This window comes from Diplotaxodon limnothrissa, linkage group LG3 (genome assembly GCF_057381915.1).
Source record: "Diplotaxodon limnothrissa isolate DT_005_m linkage group LG3, D_limnothrissa_male_GT1.1, whole genome shotgun sequence".
NCBI classification, from domain to species: Eukaryota; Metazoa; Chordata; class Actinopteri; order Cichliformes; family Cichlidae; genus Diplotaxodon; species Diplotaxodon limnothrissa.
The window spans coordinates 23,551,667-23,567,092 of NC_140598.1; the positions used below are offsets into that span (position 1 = coordinate 23,551,667).

Genomic DNA, 15,426 nt, shown 5'->3' on the forward strand with positions numbered 1-15,426 from the left:
TAGGGACCATAGCTGACAGCCCAGGCAGGGGTTGAGGTCAAAGGTCATGCTGTTTGGGGACCTACTGGTCATCATGAGAAGATTCTGGAACCACAGCAATGACCATAAAGCTGCACTGGATGGAGAGCTGTGCCACGGGGCTTTCCAGAGGTAATCACGAGGAGATTGTGGACAACATGTGAAATGAGAGAAAAGCTCTTTATTAGTAACTTTTACAACTTCTGGCAGGTTAATGTCTGAACTTTGGAGTGAAACACACCCTTAGTTACAGGAAATAACACCACTGTCTGTAACTAAGTGAGTCCACCTTAACACCACCTGTGTGTGTGTGACTGCATTACACTCCCACTGCTGGGAACCTGAAGAAGAACCAGAACAAAGTCTAAAATAGAAGCTGACAAACAGCTGCACCACCGAGTGACACTTTATTTTATAACCTTCACAACAGGTTTCATGTTGTGACCTGTGGAGGTGAAAAGACACAAAACCTCTTTTACAGCTTTTGAGCTGCAGGCAGGATTGAAACACACCTTAGTTAAAAGTCCAACAGCAACATTTTCTCCTCCCCTCACGTCACTCAAATGTGACAAACCAGGAAACAGAAAGTTCTTCGTCCTCAGTAAAGAGAGACGCACAGACGATCAGACTGAGCTCAGACCAAACTAGCAGCTTCCTCTGAGTGAGTCCAGCTACAGGAGAGAAAAGTGGAAAACTCCAACACTGCTGCTTCAAGCTGCTGACGCTCCACACACTGAATGTGAGTTTGAGCAAAAACACGACTCAAAGGAAGTTTCAGTGAAGGTGGTAGAGGAGGGAGGGGAGCCAGGACTGACTGTACTTCCTGTCTGCTGTTTTCAGCTTCACTCACAGACTCAATGGCTTCCAGATCAGAGGAGGATCTCTGCTGTCCGGTCTGTCAGGAGGTCTTCAGAGATCCTGTTCTTCTGTCATGTAGCCACAGCTTCTGTAAAGACTGTCTGAAGAGATGGTGGATAGAGAGACCAACACACGAGTGTCCAGTTTGTAAGAGAAGATCTTCAAAGTCTGATCCACCTTTAAATCTGGCTTTAAAGAACCTGTGTGAGTCGTTCTTACAGGAGAGAGATCAGAGAGCTTCAGAGGATCTCTGCAGTCTGCACTCTGAAAAACTCAGACTCTTCTGTCTGGACCATCAGCAGCCAGTGTGTCACATCTGCAGAGACTCAGAAAAACACACCAATCACAGATTCAGACCCATCGATGAAGCTGCACAACAACACAAGAAGGAACTTCAGGAAACTCTGGAGCCCTTAAAGAAGAAGTTAAAGGTTTGTGAAGAAGTTCAAGTGAAATTTGATCAAACAGCAGAACACATTAAGGTCCAGGCCCGACACACAGAGAGGCAGATTAAGCAGCAGTTTAAGAAGCTTCAGCAGTTTCTAGAAGAGGAAGAGGAGGCCAGGCTGGCTGCACTGAGGGAGGAAGAGGAGCAGAAGAGTGGGATGATGAAGGAGAAGATGGAGGCTCTGAGCAGAGAGATAGCAGCTCTTTCAGACACAGTCAGAGCCACAGAGGAGGAGCTGAGAGCTGAAGACGTCTCATTCCTGCACAACTACAAGGCTGCAGTGGAAAGAGTCCAGCGCTGCCCCCTGCTGGATGATCCACAGCTGCCCGCAGGAGCTCTGATAGACCAGGCCAAACACCTGGGCAACCTGACCTTCAACATCTGGAACAACATGAAGGACATGGTCTCCTACACTCCTCTCATTCTGGACCCAAACACTGCAAATCCAAAACTCATCCTGTCTGAAGATCTGACCAGTGTGAGAGGAGGAGAGAGGCAGCAGCTTCCTGATAATCCAGAGAGGATTGATTATTACTGCTCTGTCCTGGGCTCTGAGGGCTTTAACTCAGGGACTCACAGCTGGGATGTTGAGGTTGGAGACAGTACATGGTGGGTACTGGGTGTGTCAGCAGAGTCTGTGCAGAGGAAGGGAGTCATACTGTCTGGATTATGGACAATATTTTTCCATGAAGGTATTTACTACACACACTCACCATCAGCTGTCACTGCTCTCCCAGTCCAGAAGAAGCTCCAGAGGATCAGAGTGAATCTGGACTGGAACAGAGGAAAGCTGTCGTTCTCTGATCCTGATACTAACTCACACATACACACCTTCACACACACTTTCACTCACAGGATGTTTCCATACATTAGCACTGATGATGGTGGTAAAGTGAAGGTGTGTCCGTTGAAGGTGTCAGTGTCAGTGCAGCAGATGAGTTGAGGATGATGATGTTTCTAATGTTGTTTCCTGTCAGTGAGTTGAAGCTGTTAAACTGCAGCTGTCCTCCTGCTGCCTCGTTGTTCCAAAGCTCTTTGTTTCTCTTTTAGTTTCACTCTTTCTTTCTGTTTCTGCTGTCCACCTTTTCACATGGAAAATCATTTCACTGTTTCTCACTGAATGACTCCCCAAACTAGAATTGTGTAAATGGAGATGATTTAGTTTGCTGGGATATGGACTGACATGTGTTGAATGGGAGGAGCAGTTTGTTGTTGTCTTCTTGTCTGTTTATGACAACAATAAATATGTTGTTGAAACAATGATTCATGTTTAACTCCATATATGAAATGTTTCTGATCTTTGAATTCTGTTTGATTAAAGACTTTCTTCATGACACAAATGAGATTTCAGTGTATTACAGTTTTTCTCGATTGCTTAAACACTATAACCAGGCCTCTAAACTAAAATTTCAAAACCGTAACGCTATTGTTCAAAAAGCTCACCCATTTCCCTGAACTATAAACACTATTCCCTGCTTTGACACATAACTCAAATTTGGTGAACTGTTACTGCAAATCCCTACATTTTACAGTGCTTACACCATGTAGTCATTTAGAAAGCACTAGCATGCAATAATGTTAACTTAAGTCAGCATAGCTTGAGCTCAATTAGCACACAATTAACCAGGTGGAAACACTAGGAGTCAAAATTTAGCACACACCAATCAGAACCTGCGATGGATAGATAAAAGGGCCAAAGTCAGCTCATTCAGGTTTGAAACAATGGATCCAAAGAGATGCAAAGGAAGAGGACGTGGTGGAGAAAGAGGACGTGTTGAAGGAGGAGGACGTGGTGGAGGAAGAGGACGTGGTGAAGGAGGAGGACGTGGTGGAGGAAGAGGACATGACATGGTGAAAGAGGAGGACATGGTGGAAGAGGAGGAGGAGGTGGTCTAGGACAACAGGAAGGTGGTGGAGGAGGAGGGAGAGGTGGAGGAGGAGGAGGACGTGGTGAAGGAGGTGGAGGTGGAGAACGACGGCGACAAGGAAGGGGAAGAGCAAGGGCATGAAGACAGTCAGTCTCGTATGAAATTCGAGCCACTTTAGTTGACCATGTCCTTGTCCATGGGATGACTATGAGGGAGGCTGGGCAACGAGTACAACCAAATTTGAGTCGCTTCACTGTTGCCTCCATCATCAGAACCTTCAGGGAGGAAAACAGGTAGGTGTACTTGCAGTAAGACTGCTTTGTACAGTAACGTTTAAGTTACTGAACTTATGTGTCTTGAGTTTCAGTATGTTTCCATTATTTTCCTGTAAAATGAATGTGTGACAGTTACAGTAATGAGTGCTTCTATTTTTGTAGGACACAGAGACGACCACCTGGTGGAGGCAGGTTAAGGCTTTTGTCGGAGGAGCAAGAGAGGGAACTTGTAAACATGGTAATTGCAAATAATGTAATCCGCCTGCAAGAGATTCAAAGGAGAGTGATTGAGGATGATCATCTTTCTCGAGGCATAAATGCCATCAGCCTCTCCACAATTGACCGCATCCTCCGAAAGAATCAATTCCGGATGAAACAGGCATACCGAGTCCCTTTTCGAACGAAACTCTGACAGAGTGAAAAACCAACGTGTGGAATATGTTCAGGTATGAGTTTTGATACTGTATAAAGTATTGTGTACCATCACAGCATGGCAGTTTATGCTGCCATTGCAGCACTCTTGAACTGTGGTTCAGGGTACCGATTGACTCTACTGTGTTATGTGTTTTGCAGAGAATCTTTGAGATTGAAGGACGGCCTCTTCCCCATGAAATAATCTTTGTGGATGAGGCAGGTTTTAACCTGACCAAAAGAAGGAAAAGGGGGAGGAACATAATTGGCCATCGGGCTATTGTAAATGTCCCTGGTCAGCGTGGGGGGAATGTCACTATGTGCGCAGCCATCAGCCAACGAGGGGTACTCCACCGCCATGCCGTACTAGGACCCTATAACACTATGCTTCTCCTTGCTTTTCTTGATGGTTTAAGACAACATATGTTCCAGCTGGACTACAGGGAACCAGCACAGCCAGAGCAGCCTCACTACGTTGTTGTGTGGGATAACGTCAGCTTCCATCGCGCTGCTCTGGTTCGTGACTGGTTTACCAATAACCCAAGGTTTTCTAATATCTTTCTGCCTGCATACTCTCCCTTTCTAAACCCGATAGAGGAGTTATTTTCGGCATGGCGGTGGAAAGTGTATGACCGAGAACCTTATGTCCGTGTTCACCTCCTTCAGGCCATGGAAGAGGCCTGCCTAGACTTATCAGTAGATGCATGCCAGGGGTGGATCAGGCATGCAAGAGGATTTTACCCCCGCTGCCTGGCTGGGGCCAATATAGCCTGTGATGTGGATGAGATTCTCTGGCCTGACCCAGACCAAAGACAAGATGCTGAGGTGGGATAATGTTTCTGGTGTGTGTTGTACTGTATAGTACATGAATGACAATGTGCCACTGTACATACATTGGTTGCGTCTTTTGTGTTTATCATGTGACAAGGGTTTTGAAGGGGAGAACCATAAGCAACCTAATTGTTTTGGAACTATTGTTTTGAATTAATTGTACCAGTGTGCAAAACTCTGTTGTAGTGTGTGTGTTTTTGAGGGCTTCTGTTTGATGTCTGAGGGCAAAGTTTGGTTTTTCAGCAGGAGTGAATAGTTTTGGGTGTAGAGCTTCATTTTGACCTGGAAAAAGGATGTTTGGGAAATTGAGTGAGATGTTATGGGTTTGTGTTTACTGTTGTTGGGATTCAGATTCTTTTATTGATACCATATAATTTGCCTTATGAAGAATGTATTAATAACATGTTTCACAGTATCATTTATCAGTAATATTTCCTACAGGGTTTATATTGCATTGAATATGTCTGTCATTACATTGACCTTTCTACTTTTACAGGTTGAGTTCATTTTATACACAATGCATGAATGTGCTTGGTTAAGAGTTGATGTTCCATTCTAGAAGGTCTAAAGCTTCGCTGGCGTGACTGTCCAGGTGATACATGCTGAGGGAAGATGAGAACATAGCAGGTTAATTGCATGCATGCTTACAATACACATATTAATCTAGTGGCAGGTTTGAGTGAAGGCCTAAGCGTCTTCTTCTTCAGTTTGAGACTGGCTGCAAAGTACTCTACTTAGTGATTAATGACGAGGGTCCAATTATTAGCTCTTAGAGATGCTAAGACCTGAAGTTATTACCTTAAAAGGCAAGTAATGAAGAAAGGAGAAGTTATATGTCGGTGTAAGGTTATATGTATGTGATGTACCCTTGTCTGCACGGGTTGAACTTTTGCCCGTCTGTCACCATGTATTTTTGAACTGTATTGACGTAGGTGTGATATTTTGTCCTATAAAACCAGAACTCAATGTATTCTTGTCAGAGCAACACATTCCGTATGCTGATGGTTGGTTGTTCTCCTGTGACAATAAAACTCATCGTTTGATTGCACTTTTCCAGAGCCTCTGTCGTTTGTTGTCTGGTCTAAAGTTGATCGATCTCGCAACATTTGGTGGAGAATGCGGGCAACTGAGGATCAGTAGAACGAGGTTCAGGTGTTTGTTGTCGGCGAAGGTTGAGGCCGGATCGGTGGATCAGACGGCAGACGTCACGGTGATCACTTTGACTATTGGGCCCACAGAACAAAAAGGTAAGGCACAAACCTCTTAAACAGAAATTGTGCTGTATTGGAGTATAATTCTAAAACAAGTAGTCAAGTGGTCATCCGTTGATCTCTGTTTTGAGTTTTGTTTAAAATAGAAATCTTTATTTGCAACGAAAGTGAAATTTGAGAGAATTGGCAGAGTCACAGTGTGGTCAGAGAATTGTTGCATTCACGGTTGACTAGGAAAAAGCAGTACTGAGCTAAAAGTAACTTGAGACGTCATTGTTGAAGAAATAGAGAAGAGAGACTGATTTGTGTGTAAGGAATAAAGGGATTAAGAAGTGTCTAAAGTCACGGAACCGAAGGATTCCACCCCCCGGAAAGACGTTTTCTGGGTACTAAACTAGGGGTGGGGCCCCGCTGAGACTTTGTGGCCTCAGATATAGCCCTGGTGATCGCAGAGGTGATCATCTTGAGAGACACTTAATAAATACATGTTTTAAGAGTAAATGCCGGACAGAAGTCCGAGGAGTTGACATAGGATTTAAGAGACTCAAGCCAGCTGTGAGCTTGAGGGGCACAGTAAATTGAGTTTGAAGTGACATGTGTTGAGAATAAATACCGGACAAGAAGGTCCGAGGTGTTGATATATGATTGAAGAGAAACTTAGGCAAAGCTCATGTAGTGAAGTGTGCTGATTATTGAAAGTGAGAAGTCTGCTATTACCTGTGCATTTTTGGGCCCGCCGTGGTCCGTGAAAAGCTGTGTTTTTGTCGATTATTCCTATTGCCGTCTGAAAGACGAGCGGCAGTGTGCATATCCGGCTTGAACTGAACTATGGTTGTGACGTAAGAAACTGTCTGAAATAATTTAAAGTGCCATAATTTAAAGCGCCTGCAGGCTGGCTGTGTGAGGCTTTTTAAAAGTCTCTTTTTCCTTTCTTTTCTCTCTGGCGAAAAAGTGTGCAGTTAATATTTGGGTGCAGCCTACTTCCCCTTTTTACTTCCCCTTTTAACAGGAGAAGAAACCAGCACTGTAGGCCTCTTTAAGATTAAAAGAAATAACGTTGCTTGTCTCTTGGTGATTTAAAATAACAGGCCTTGCTGAACGGTGTGAGTTTGACTCTAACAGAAAGAGAAGAGAATTGTTTTTAACTTTGTGCAGGTCTAAGGTATCTGAAATATACAACTGCGCAGTTTTTGGGTTGGCCCGCACTTCCTCTTTTTACTGAGGATCGGTCTACAAGTTGCATGAAGTATAAAAGCTCTGTGATTGGTTTTTAGAGCAAGAGTTGCAGCTGGTGTGGTGTGTTTATTTTGTAGCGCTGATAATTGTGGCTGTTTTGAGAATTTATGAAGCAAATGCTGTTCTGACCCAGTGCTGGTCAGTGAGTGTTATACCAAGCAGGGTACGAAAAGAGGAAGTGACTGTTCGGTGGCTGCAGGACATCTGATAAAGAAATAGGGAAGTTGCCTCAAGGAGCTTGCTAGGAGGAGTCATATAGCAGCCATTTTGGGGAAATCTCAGAGGAACCAAAACAAAGAGCTCAACTATGACATCTAGTGAACCAACGCTATATAAGCCACTAAATGATCAGCTGGAGCAGCTGACCAAAGCCATCCACATGTCTTGTGCAAGAACAACTAAAGCAGCAGATAAAGAATTCAAAGCTGTAAGGAAATATGTGGAGAAATTATGTGCTGCCCAACAAAAACTTTGCAGGACGGACACCCTTTATACTTGATCTTCAAAGAGGAAGTCCGACAGAAAACACCTGGTGCTGTCAGGATGTTTAAGTGACACAGAAGTTCAGAAAATCGAGTCAGAAATGGTTTTGTGGCTCTTGGTAAACTGATTTTGAAGGAAAATCAGTGTTTATTGTACTGAAGTAACAGATCCGGCGTGGTCTGATGGGAAGAATCAGCTGTACAATTCTGAGTGTGCAGCTTTGTTGATATTAACAGATCCGGCGTGGTCTGAGGAAGAAATAAATCGGTGAATGGTTGATATACCTACATGAATTTTGGTGGATCCGCTGAGGTCCAGAAAAATAATAAGATAATATGCTTACTTTTGGGTCTATGAGAATTGAATTACCGTGAGAAGGGGATCTTCTGAATGCGCATGCCGGGGTAAAAAGAGTGAGCTCAGACAAGGAAGCCCGAGAAAAGGACACCGTGAGTTGAGCAAGGTGTTTAACTGACTCAGGATTCAGAGAATCGAGTCAGCTGTGATCTTGAGTTCTAATGGTAAATTGATTTTAAAGGAAAATCAATGTTTACTATGATGAAGTAATTCTGAAGATATTACTAGATGTGCTGTGATACAAGTGAAGATTAAGTTGTGTACATGAGGATACACAATTGTGTCGATATTGCTGGATCGGCTGCGGTCCATTTGATAAGTGAATGCTGACAAGAAAGTGTTTTAAATCCTCACTGGCAGCGGTGAGATACATGCGCTAAAGACTACTGGACCCGGCGAGGTCCATTTGATGAAGTTCTTGGGCAGATAAATGACAAACAGTTCTTCAAGTGTGTGGAGAATTTAAAAAAGAAAAAACTGAACTTGCAGGTTCTCTGTACTGTGTGGACTCATATCAGAGTTATAAGTCCAAAGGTTATGCCCTGGAGGCCAAGAGTTGTGTATAGAGAAGAACATGACTTAGAAAAGGACATTTAAGGTCACATTTTGTCTAAGATGGGGAGAATTGTCCCATATGTGTTTATTTCTTTTCTCTTTTAAGAGGACAGACACAGTTACTGAGTGTTGTGTACTTCCTCTTTCTGATTCTTGAAAGCATGTTTGATAAAATACTCTTAGGAAAGCGTATTTTGAGTGATTCTAAGTGTGTGAATGTTGTGAGTACTCGATTTGAATGATTGTTGTAAATATATGAATGGTGACGGCGTTTCTAAGTAGAATATAAGAATTGTTTGTGTTTAAAACCAACGTTTAGGTAAGAAGATTTAAGGTGGATTTGAAGGTATATACAAGAAATAAAGGTGTGATGTTAGTAAAAAGGGTTACAGTCTGAAAGGGCTGTTAATTTATGAGCTGTCTGGATGCAGAGTAAGTGGAGTGGTCATCCTGAAAGGATCGAATGATGCTCTAACTCTGTGGTCAAGTCAGATAGGCTTTAAGCAACCATGAGCCACTAATAAGCGTGACAGATTAATGAGTATATGTAAATTGAACTTGTTAAATAGCCTTAATAGGAGTAACTCAATGAGCACGCAATTAGGTGGACTTTTTAGGGGTAGTTTACCACCGATACTATAAAATGAAACTTAATTAGTAGTTCAATAACAAATTTTAAAGATAACCTTTGTTATTTGATAAAAGAGAGAAAATTCAGGTTACATATAGTTACACATAAATAAGGGAATGCTAATCTTGGCGTCATATCAGATTGAAATTTCAATTGTAGGGGATAGTCTGGAGGTGAATTGTGTGGGGCACGGGGAGACAGAGGAGTCACCCAATGATTTTTCAGTGTGCATAGAGATAGAGGAGGCTGAACTGGAAGCCTGCCTGGGTCGTTGTTTTCTTTTATTTGAGGGTCAGCTTGAAATTTGTGAGAACGACCACATTGATATATGGGAGCCTTCTCGGGCAGCAATTTTTGTTAAACATGTGGTAGGCTGTGCAAAACGGAGAAAGCTTTGATATAATGTAAGGTGATTTCTTGGTTTTAGATTTATTAGTACGGGATAAGTTGAGGGCTTAGGTGTGATGTGTACAAAATAATAAATAACTAATAATAATAACTCATAGGCGAGTGTGTGAACAGAGGAAGTCTGAGAGAGAAGTGTGTGCGTAGGCAAACTGCAGAGTGTGTGCGTCAAAAGAGGGTGTATTGTTTTTACATCAAGATTTAGTAGAACTAAAGTAGAACGTCACAAACAAACAGATAAAAAAGTAAAATAAAGAGAGAAAATAACTGACAATTACATTAATGAATAGAAAACATACATACACAAAGTGCCATATGTGAAATTATTCTAGGAAAGAATCAGAAGTGAGATAGTTTAATATAAGATGCAATGAAGGAAGCAGCTTACACTCCAGAGCCAGCGTGTCCCCTCCCCTCATAGCACCCTGCCCCCTTGGCCCCCGTATCAGGCGAGTATGGAAGGCTGGATAGCCCATGCCGGGTAAGATCCCACCTCGAAACCCTGGGACAACCTAAGGCAGGCACAGTCACGATTACTCGCCTCAGTCCCTGTGAGCTCAGACTCACTGGTGAGATGAAGTGAAGAAGACGGGGACTTCAAGGGTAAAGCCGCTGGGCTGAGGCGGAGGTGGTAAGTGGCAAGTGGAGCCCTAACTTCTGGCTGAGGACAAGGAATGCTGTTATTTAAGGTGGGAAATCAGAATTTGGGTTAGCAAATTTGGGAAGGAGAAAATTGACTGTTTAAAGGCAAAATTATGAAGGAGTCTGACACATTGCAGAAGCAACATATGCAAATTCACACACACAAGCAGAAAATGCATTAACCTTATAAAGACAAGACAAGCCCATGATGATTAATGCATAGACACTGATTAAACCTGGCTAAGTTCTCTTGTTACAGCAAATCATTGAGATATGACTCAGTATGCAAATTAGCTGGAGTGAGTGGTGACGAAGGAGCTTCCTGTGTGTGTGTGACTGAGGCTTTCAGGAGAGGAAGCATGCCAAAGAAGAGAAAGTGCAGATTTGGGTAGGAAATTTATAGTTTAGTGATTATATGTTGTCGTAAGGGAGTTATGTCTTATGCTGAATTTAAGTATGTTAAAGAGCATAAAGGAGGTGATTGTTGTGTGCAAATTGTGTGGTTTTAATGAGACTTTCGGTGTATTGAGGAGGTGAAATTATGAGGTGGCAAAAACTTTTGTGCTTAAGGTTGTTGAGGTTGTTGTGGTGATGGATTGATTCGGTCAGTTTTCTTTAGATGTTCTTGTTGTTTTAGTAGAGGGAGTTTGATTAAACATGGACATGTCTAGAATTGGGCCATTATTTTTGTAACAGTGCACTTAAAGAAAACCTGTCAGGTGATTTTGTTTTGTGCTTTCATGAGCTAATAATCAGCTCTCTTTTTTCTCATTTTCGTTCTAAGCAGGCCTGCAACAGCACTGACAAATTCTCGGGGAGAGCAAATATAAGGTGGGCTTTCCAGATTTCAACTGGCTGAGGAGAAGCCTACCTGTGATCAGGTCTAAGTCCCTGTCAAAAAGGATTGTAGCGATTCAATCCAGTCAAAAGCATCAAGAACTAGTTTCCTAAAAAAGAAACAAAAAACAAAACAGAATAAAACAAATGAATGAGCTCATGTTGCTGAGAGTGGAGAGGCTGATTATTTGCGCGAGGGTCTCCACTATTAGCAATACCTGGTGTGAATACGTATGAATGGATGTGTGTAGATGGACGGTGACTGGACGGACGAGGTGTACTAAGGTTGGACCAACTGGACACTGAGGTAAAGACTGGACTAAGGCTAAGCACATGACTGATGACTGTTCTGTTTTAAGTTTTCTTTCTTATAACACAGATTGGATCATAAGTGAGGAAAACTCAGTATGAAATGTGAAGTTTGGGTTAACACACAGGTTTTGTTTACCTGAGAGGAGGATTGCTGAGGTGTGAAATGATATGACTAACCTTTTTCTTTAATTTTCTAAGCTCAGGTGAAGCATTTTGAGTTTGTAACACATCTTATGTGTCACAAAAAGAGGGATTTAAGGTTTAATTTGAAATGGGTTTAGGATCATTTTAGGACTTTTGGGGTGTTTGATGATTTAGATATGGTAAAACTGAGGCAGAAATTGTTATTTTCATGTTTAAGTTGAAGGATTAAAATGAACTGAATCCTGGTTAGAAGATAAACTCTTTACACACATAAAGAGCATTGAGATTAAGTAAAGTTAATATAAAGGATAGAGCCCAGAACATGATATTTTGAACCAAGTTTGAATAATTAAGGGAACATTAGATGAACACAGTAGATTAGTGAGGTGTAGCAGAGAGAGGCTTTTTGTTTTCTATCCTTTACAGGAGAACATTCCAGTAACACAGCGGCCACAGGGGTGGCGAGAATCTCCAGTTTCACAAAACAGGTCACATCTGGAGTACACGCTGTGAACAGGGCGACCCCGGAGGCAAAGGTGGTGTGGCTGAAGGTGCTCAAACGAAAGTGGAAGGAACCACGCTGGAAGGGTCCTTACGAGGTCATTACCAGAACGACTACAGCAGTTCAACTGGAAGAGAAAGGCGACACCTGGTACCACTGGTCGCAGTGTGCACCAGCACATGAGAGCTTGGTTGAGAAAGAGGCTTCAACCAACACAGGTGTCAACGAACAGAGGCAGAATAAACCCTCTCACCTGTGCAACGGGCCATCCAGTGGTCCACCTGGAAGGCTGAAGAAAGAAAGAAAGAAGAGCAGCAGCCTAGAAGGTCTCCACGCCATCAGAAAGGGGCAGTGATAAGTTAAAGGCTCCACAAAGAGGGGAGTTTCAGTCCAGAATCTAAAATCTATAACAATTCTAGAATACAAAGTTTATATAACATGATGCAAACAAACGAATCAGAGACACGTAATGGGAAGAAATGTATTAAAATGTTCCTTACAACTACATGTGTATTGTATGCAATAATAGTAACCATGGCTCTGTTGTCTTTTGTCTGTATTTTGCAAGGCACTCCGGACCCCTTGTCTGAACACGGAGGCCAGTCCAGCACAGCAGTTCCTGAGACAATAGTTGCTAAAACGGGATCGGTAGAAAGGCTAAAGCGCGAGGTGTCAGGTAAAGGTGATGAGTGTCTCAGCACATACAACGGCATAGAATTAAATTATGTTAAAGGGTCCACCAGCTCATTCACGTTTGATTTGTGTGACGTCATTAAGTGTGCAGGAGCTAGTAGCAGCTGGAGAGCATATGATGTGTGGGTCTGTAATCACCCTATGATATGCTCCAGTTATGCTTATTGCAAAGCCCCTCCTGGGGCAAACACATCCATACATACACAGCAGGTCAGTGGTGCTCCTGGGAAAATGAGGTAGGTTGGACAGGAGTAGGATGGCAGCCAAATGTGCCAGAAGGCCTGCAAGGAGTAGTAATTCAAAGGGTTTATTCTGTTTTTCATAACCCTGTCACTATCTTCTTAGGTCCATGGAACATACTGCCTGAAGCAGAGAGCCCGGGAGGCGTATTCTATCAGGTAATCAGGGTGGACATGTCAGGAACAGATTCGTTTGGGGTAATTAGGGTACACTTATTTTACCCCAAAGCCTGAGTAACACTTAAAAACTCAATGACAAATCTAACTGATAAACTAATAATCTCAGCTCCAAACACGATAGGGCAAGCGGAGAATGCCAATTCATTTATGCCAAAACAAGATAACTATACATGTTTGAGGTTTTCTACAGATAATGTAAAGTACCACGTGGGAGAAATCAACCCTACTTGGTGTGCCGTCACACCCACGGGAAGAACCACGAATAATGTGAGTGACCTGAGCACATTAATGGGAACATGGGCAAGAAGTGGGTTGTATTATTATTGTGGGCAAAGCACCCTTTTGGTTCGTGTCCCAATGGGAAGCGTAGGGACATGTGCGATGGTGCGACTGGGAGTTCCACTCATGCTGATTGGAAATCAGGTAAAGACTATTCAGCAACACAACACACGTACCTTAGCAGCCAGACATAAGAGACATGTTTTGGTAAAAAGAGGGACCCAGGGTATACATGCATATGACCCCTGGTTAAACTCTCCGACTAGGATAGACTCCATAGGAGTGCCTAGGGGAGTTCCAAACGAGTATAAGCTGGCAGACCCACTAGCTTCAGGGTTTGAAAGTATATTCCTTGGGATAATGCTTAATAAAAATGATGACCGCATTAACTACGTTCATTACAACTTGCTGAGACTCTCTAGCCTTACCAGGGACGCCATGGAACAACAATACTGCCCCAGATGGCTCAGTAACCCGAGCTCTGGAGGGCCGGAAAATTTGTCTAAAACGATGCATGAGCACTCAGGTATTGAAAAAACCGCTGGCATTCTGGATGACATCCGTGTTTGGTCAATGGAAAGATGTGGCTATATCAGTGATGTGTTCATTGGCTGTATTTTTGGGAATATTGGTCATCGCTGGTTGTTGTATCATTCCTTGTGTCAGAGGATTGTTGGTAAAGATAGTGGCAAGGGTTACGAACCCTGGCTGGGTTGAGGGCATCTACCAGATGAACCTGGAACCCATAGAGTGGGGCAGGGAGTGATACAACATGGAGTATGGTGACATTCCTGTTGGAATGTCAAAAGAGGGAATGTTGGGATTCAGAGATTCTTTTATTGATACCATATAATTTGCCTTATGAAGAATGTATTAATAACATGTTTCACAGTATCATTTATCAGTAATATTTCCTACAGGGTTTATATTGCATTGAATATGTCTGTCATTACATTGACCTTTCTACTTTTACAGGTTGAGTTCATTTTATACACAATGCATGAATGTGCTTGGTTAAGAGTTGATGTTCCATTCTAGAAGGTCTAAAGCTTCGCTGGCGTGACTGTCCAGGTGATACATGCTGAGGGAAGATGAGAACATAGCAGGTTAATTGCATGCATGCTTACAATACACATATTAATCTAGTGGCAGGTTTGAGTGAAGGCCTAAGCGTCTTCTTCTTCAGTTTGAGACTGGCTGCAAAGTACTCTACTTAGTGATTAATGACGAGGGTCCAATTATTAGCTCTTAGAGATGCTAAGACCTGAAGTTATTACCTTAAAAGGCAAGTAATGAAGAAAGGAGAAGTTATATGTCGGTGTAAGGTTATATGTACGTGATGTACCCTTGTCTGCACGGGTTGAACTTTTGCCCGTCTGTCACCATGTATTTTTGAACTGTATTGACGTAGGTGTGATATTTTGTCCTATAAAACCAGAACTCAATGTATTCTTGTCAGAGCAACACATTCCGTATGCTGATGGTTGGTTGTTCTCCTGTGACAATAAAACTCATCGTTTGATTGCACTTTTCCAGAGCCTCTGTCGTTTGTTGTCTGGTCTAAAGTTGATTGATCTCGCAACACTGTTATGAGGATATGAGGCGTAGTTTCAAGAAATGTGTTTTAGCAATCGAGAAAAACTGTAATAGAATAGCTTGTAGCTCTGTGTGTCCAGCAGGGGGCAGAACACCTCCAAACTGTGCCAGCAGCTCTCACTGTGAGCTCAGACGTTTGTGGACACTCAGTTTGTTTGAACATAGTAAATAATCAGAGCTTCTCACACTGTTTATGGGGACACCACCTGCCCGAGGGTGTACTGTGTCACAGAGGTGGTGTATGGTGCTGGGTGTAGTCTCTCTGCTGGTTCACAGTTTTTACTGAGGAGCTGTGTTCATGTCAGAAAGGTTTCGTCTGATCACTGTGGTGCAGTTTGGTTTACTCTGTTTCTGAGTGTTTGTAGGATCAGTCTCTGCAGGTCACCTGATACCTGGCAGTGAAGTGTTTATGAAT

The 15,426-nt window shown here is 42.8% G+C and overlaps 1 protein-coding gene across 1 annotated transcript; it reads left to right on the forward strand.

The window, feature by feature from the left end:
- Positions 1-863: 863 nt before the first annotated feature.
- LOC146635025 (nuclear factor 7, ovary-like) lies at positions 864-2,267 on the forward strand. The gene has a single exon (XM_085345024.1). The coding sequence runs from the start codon at positions 876-878 to the stop codon at positions 2,265-2,267; it is 1,392 nt and encodes a 463-aa protein (XP_085201150.1). The 5' UTR covers positions 864-875.
- The last annotated feature ends 13,159 nt before the right edge of the window (positions 2,268-15,426 follow it).

What these genes read in the sequence shown, in the direction of transcription:
- LOC146635025 (XM_085345024.1), top strand. Translation starts at nt 876, where the DNA reads ATGGCTTCCAGATCAGAGGAGGATCTCTGCTGTCCGGTCTGTCAGGAG.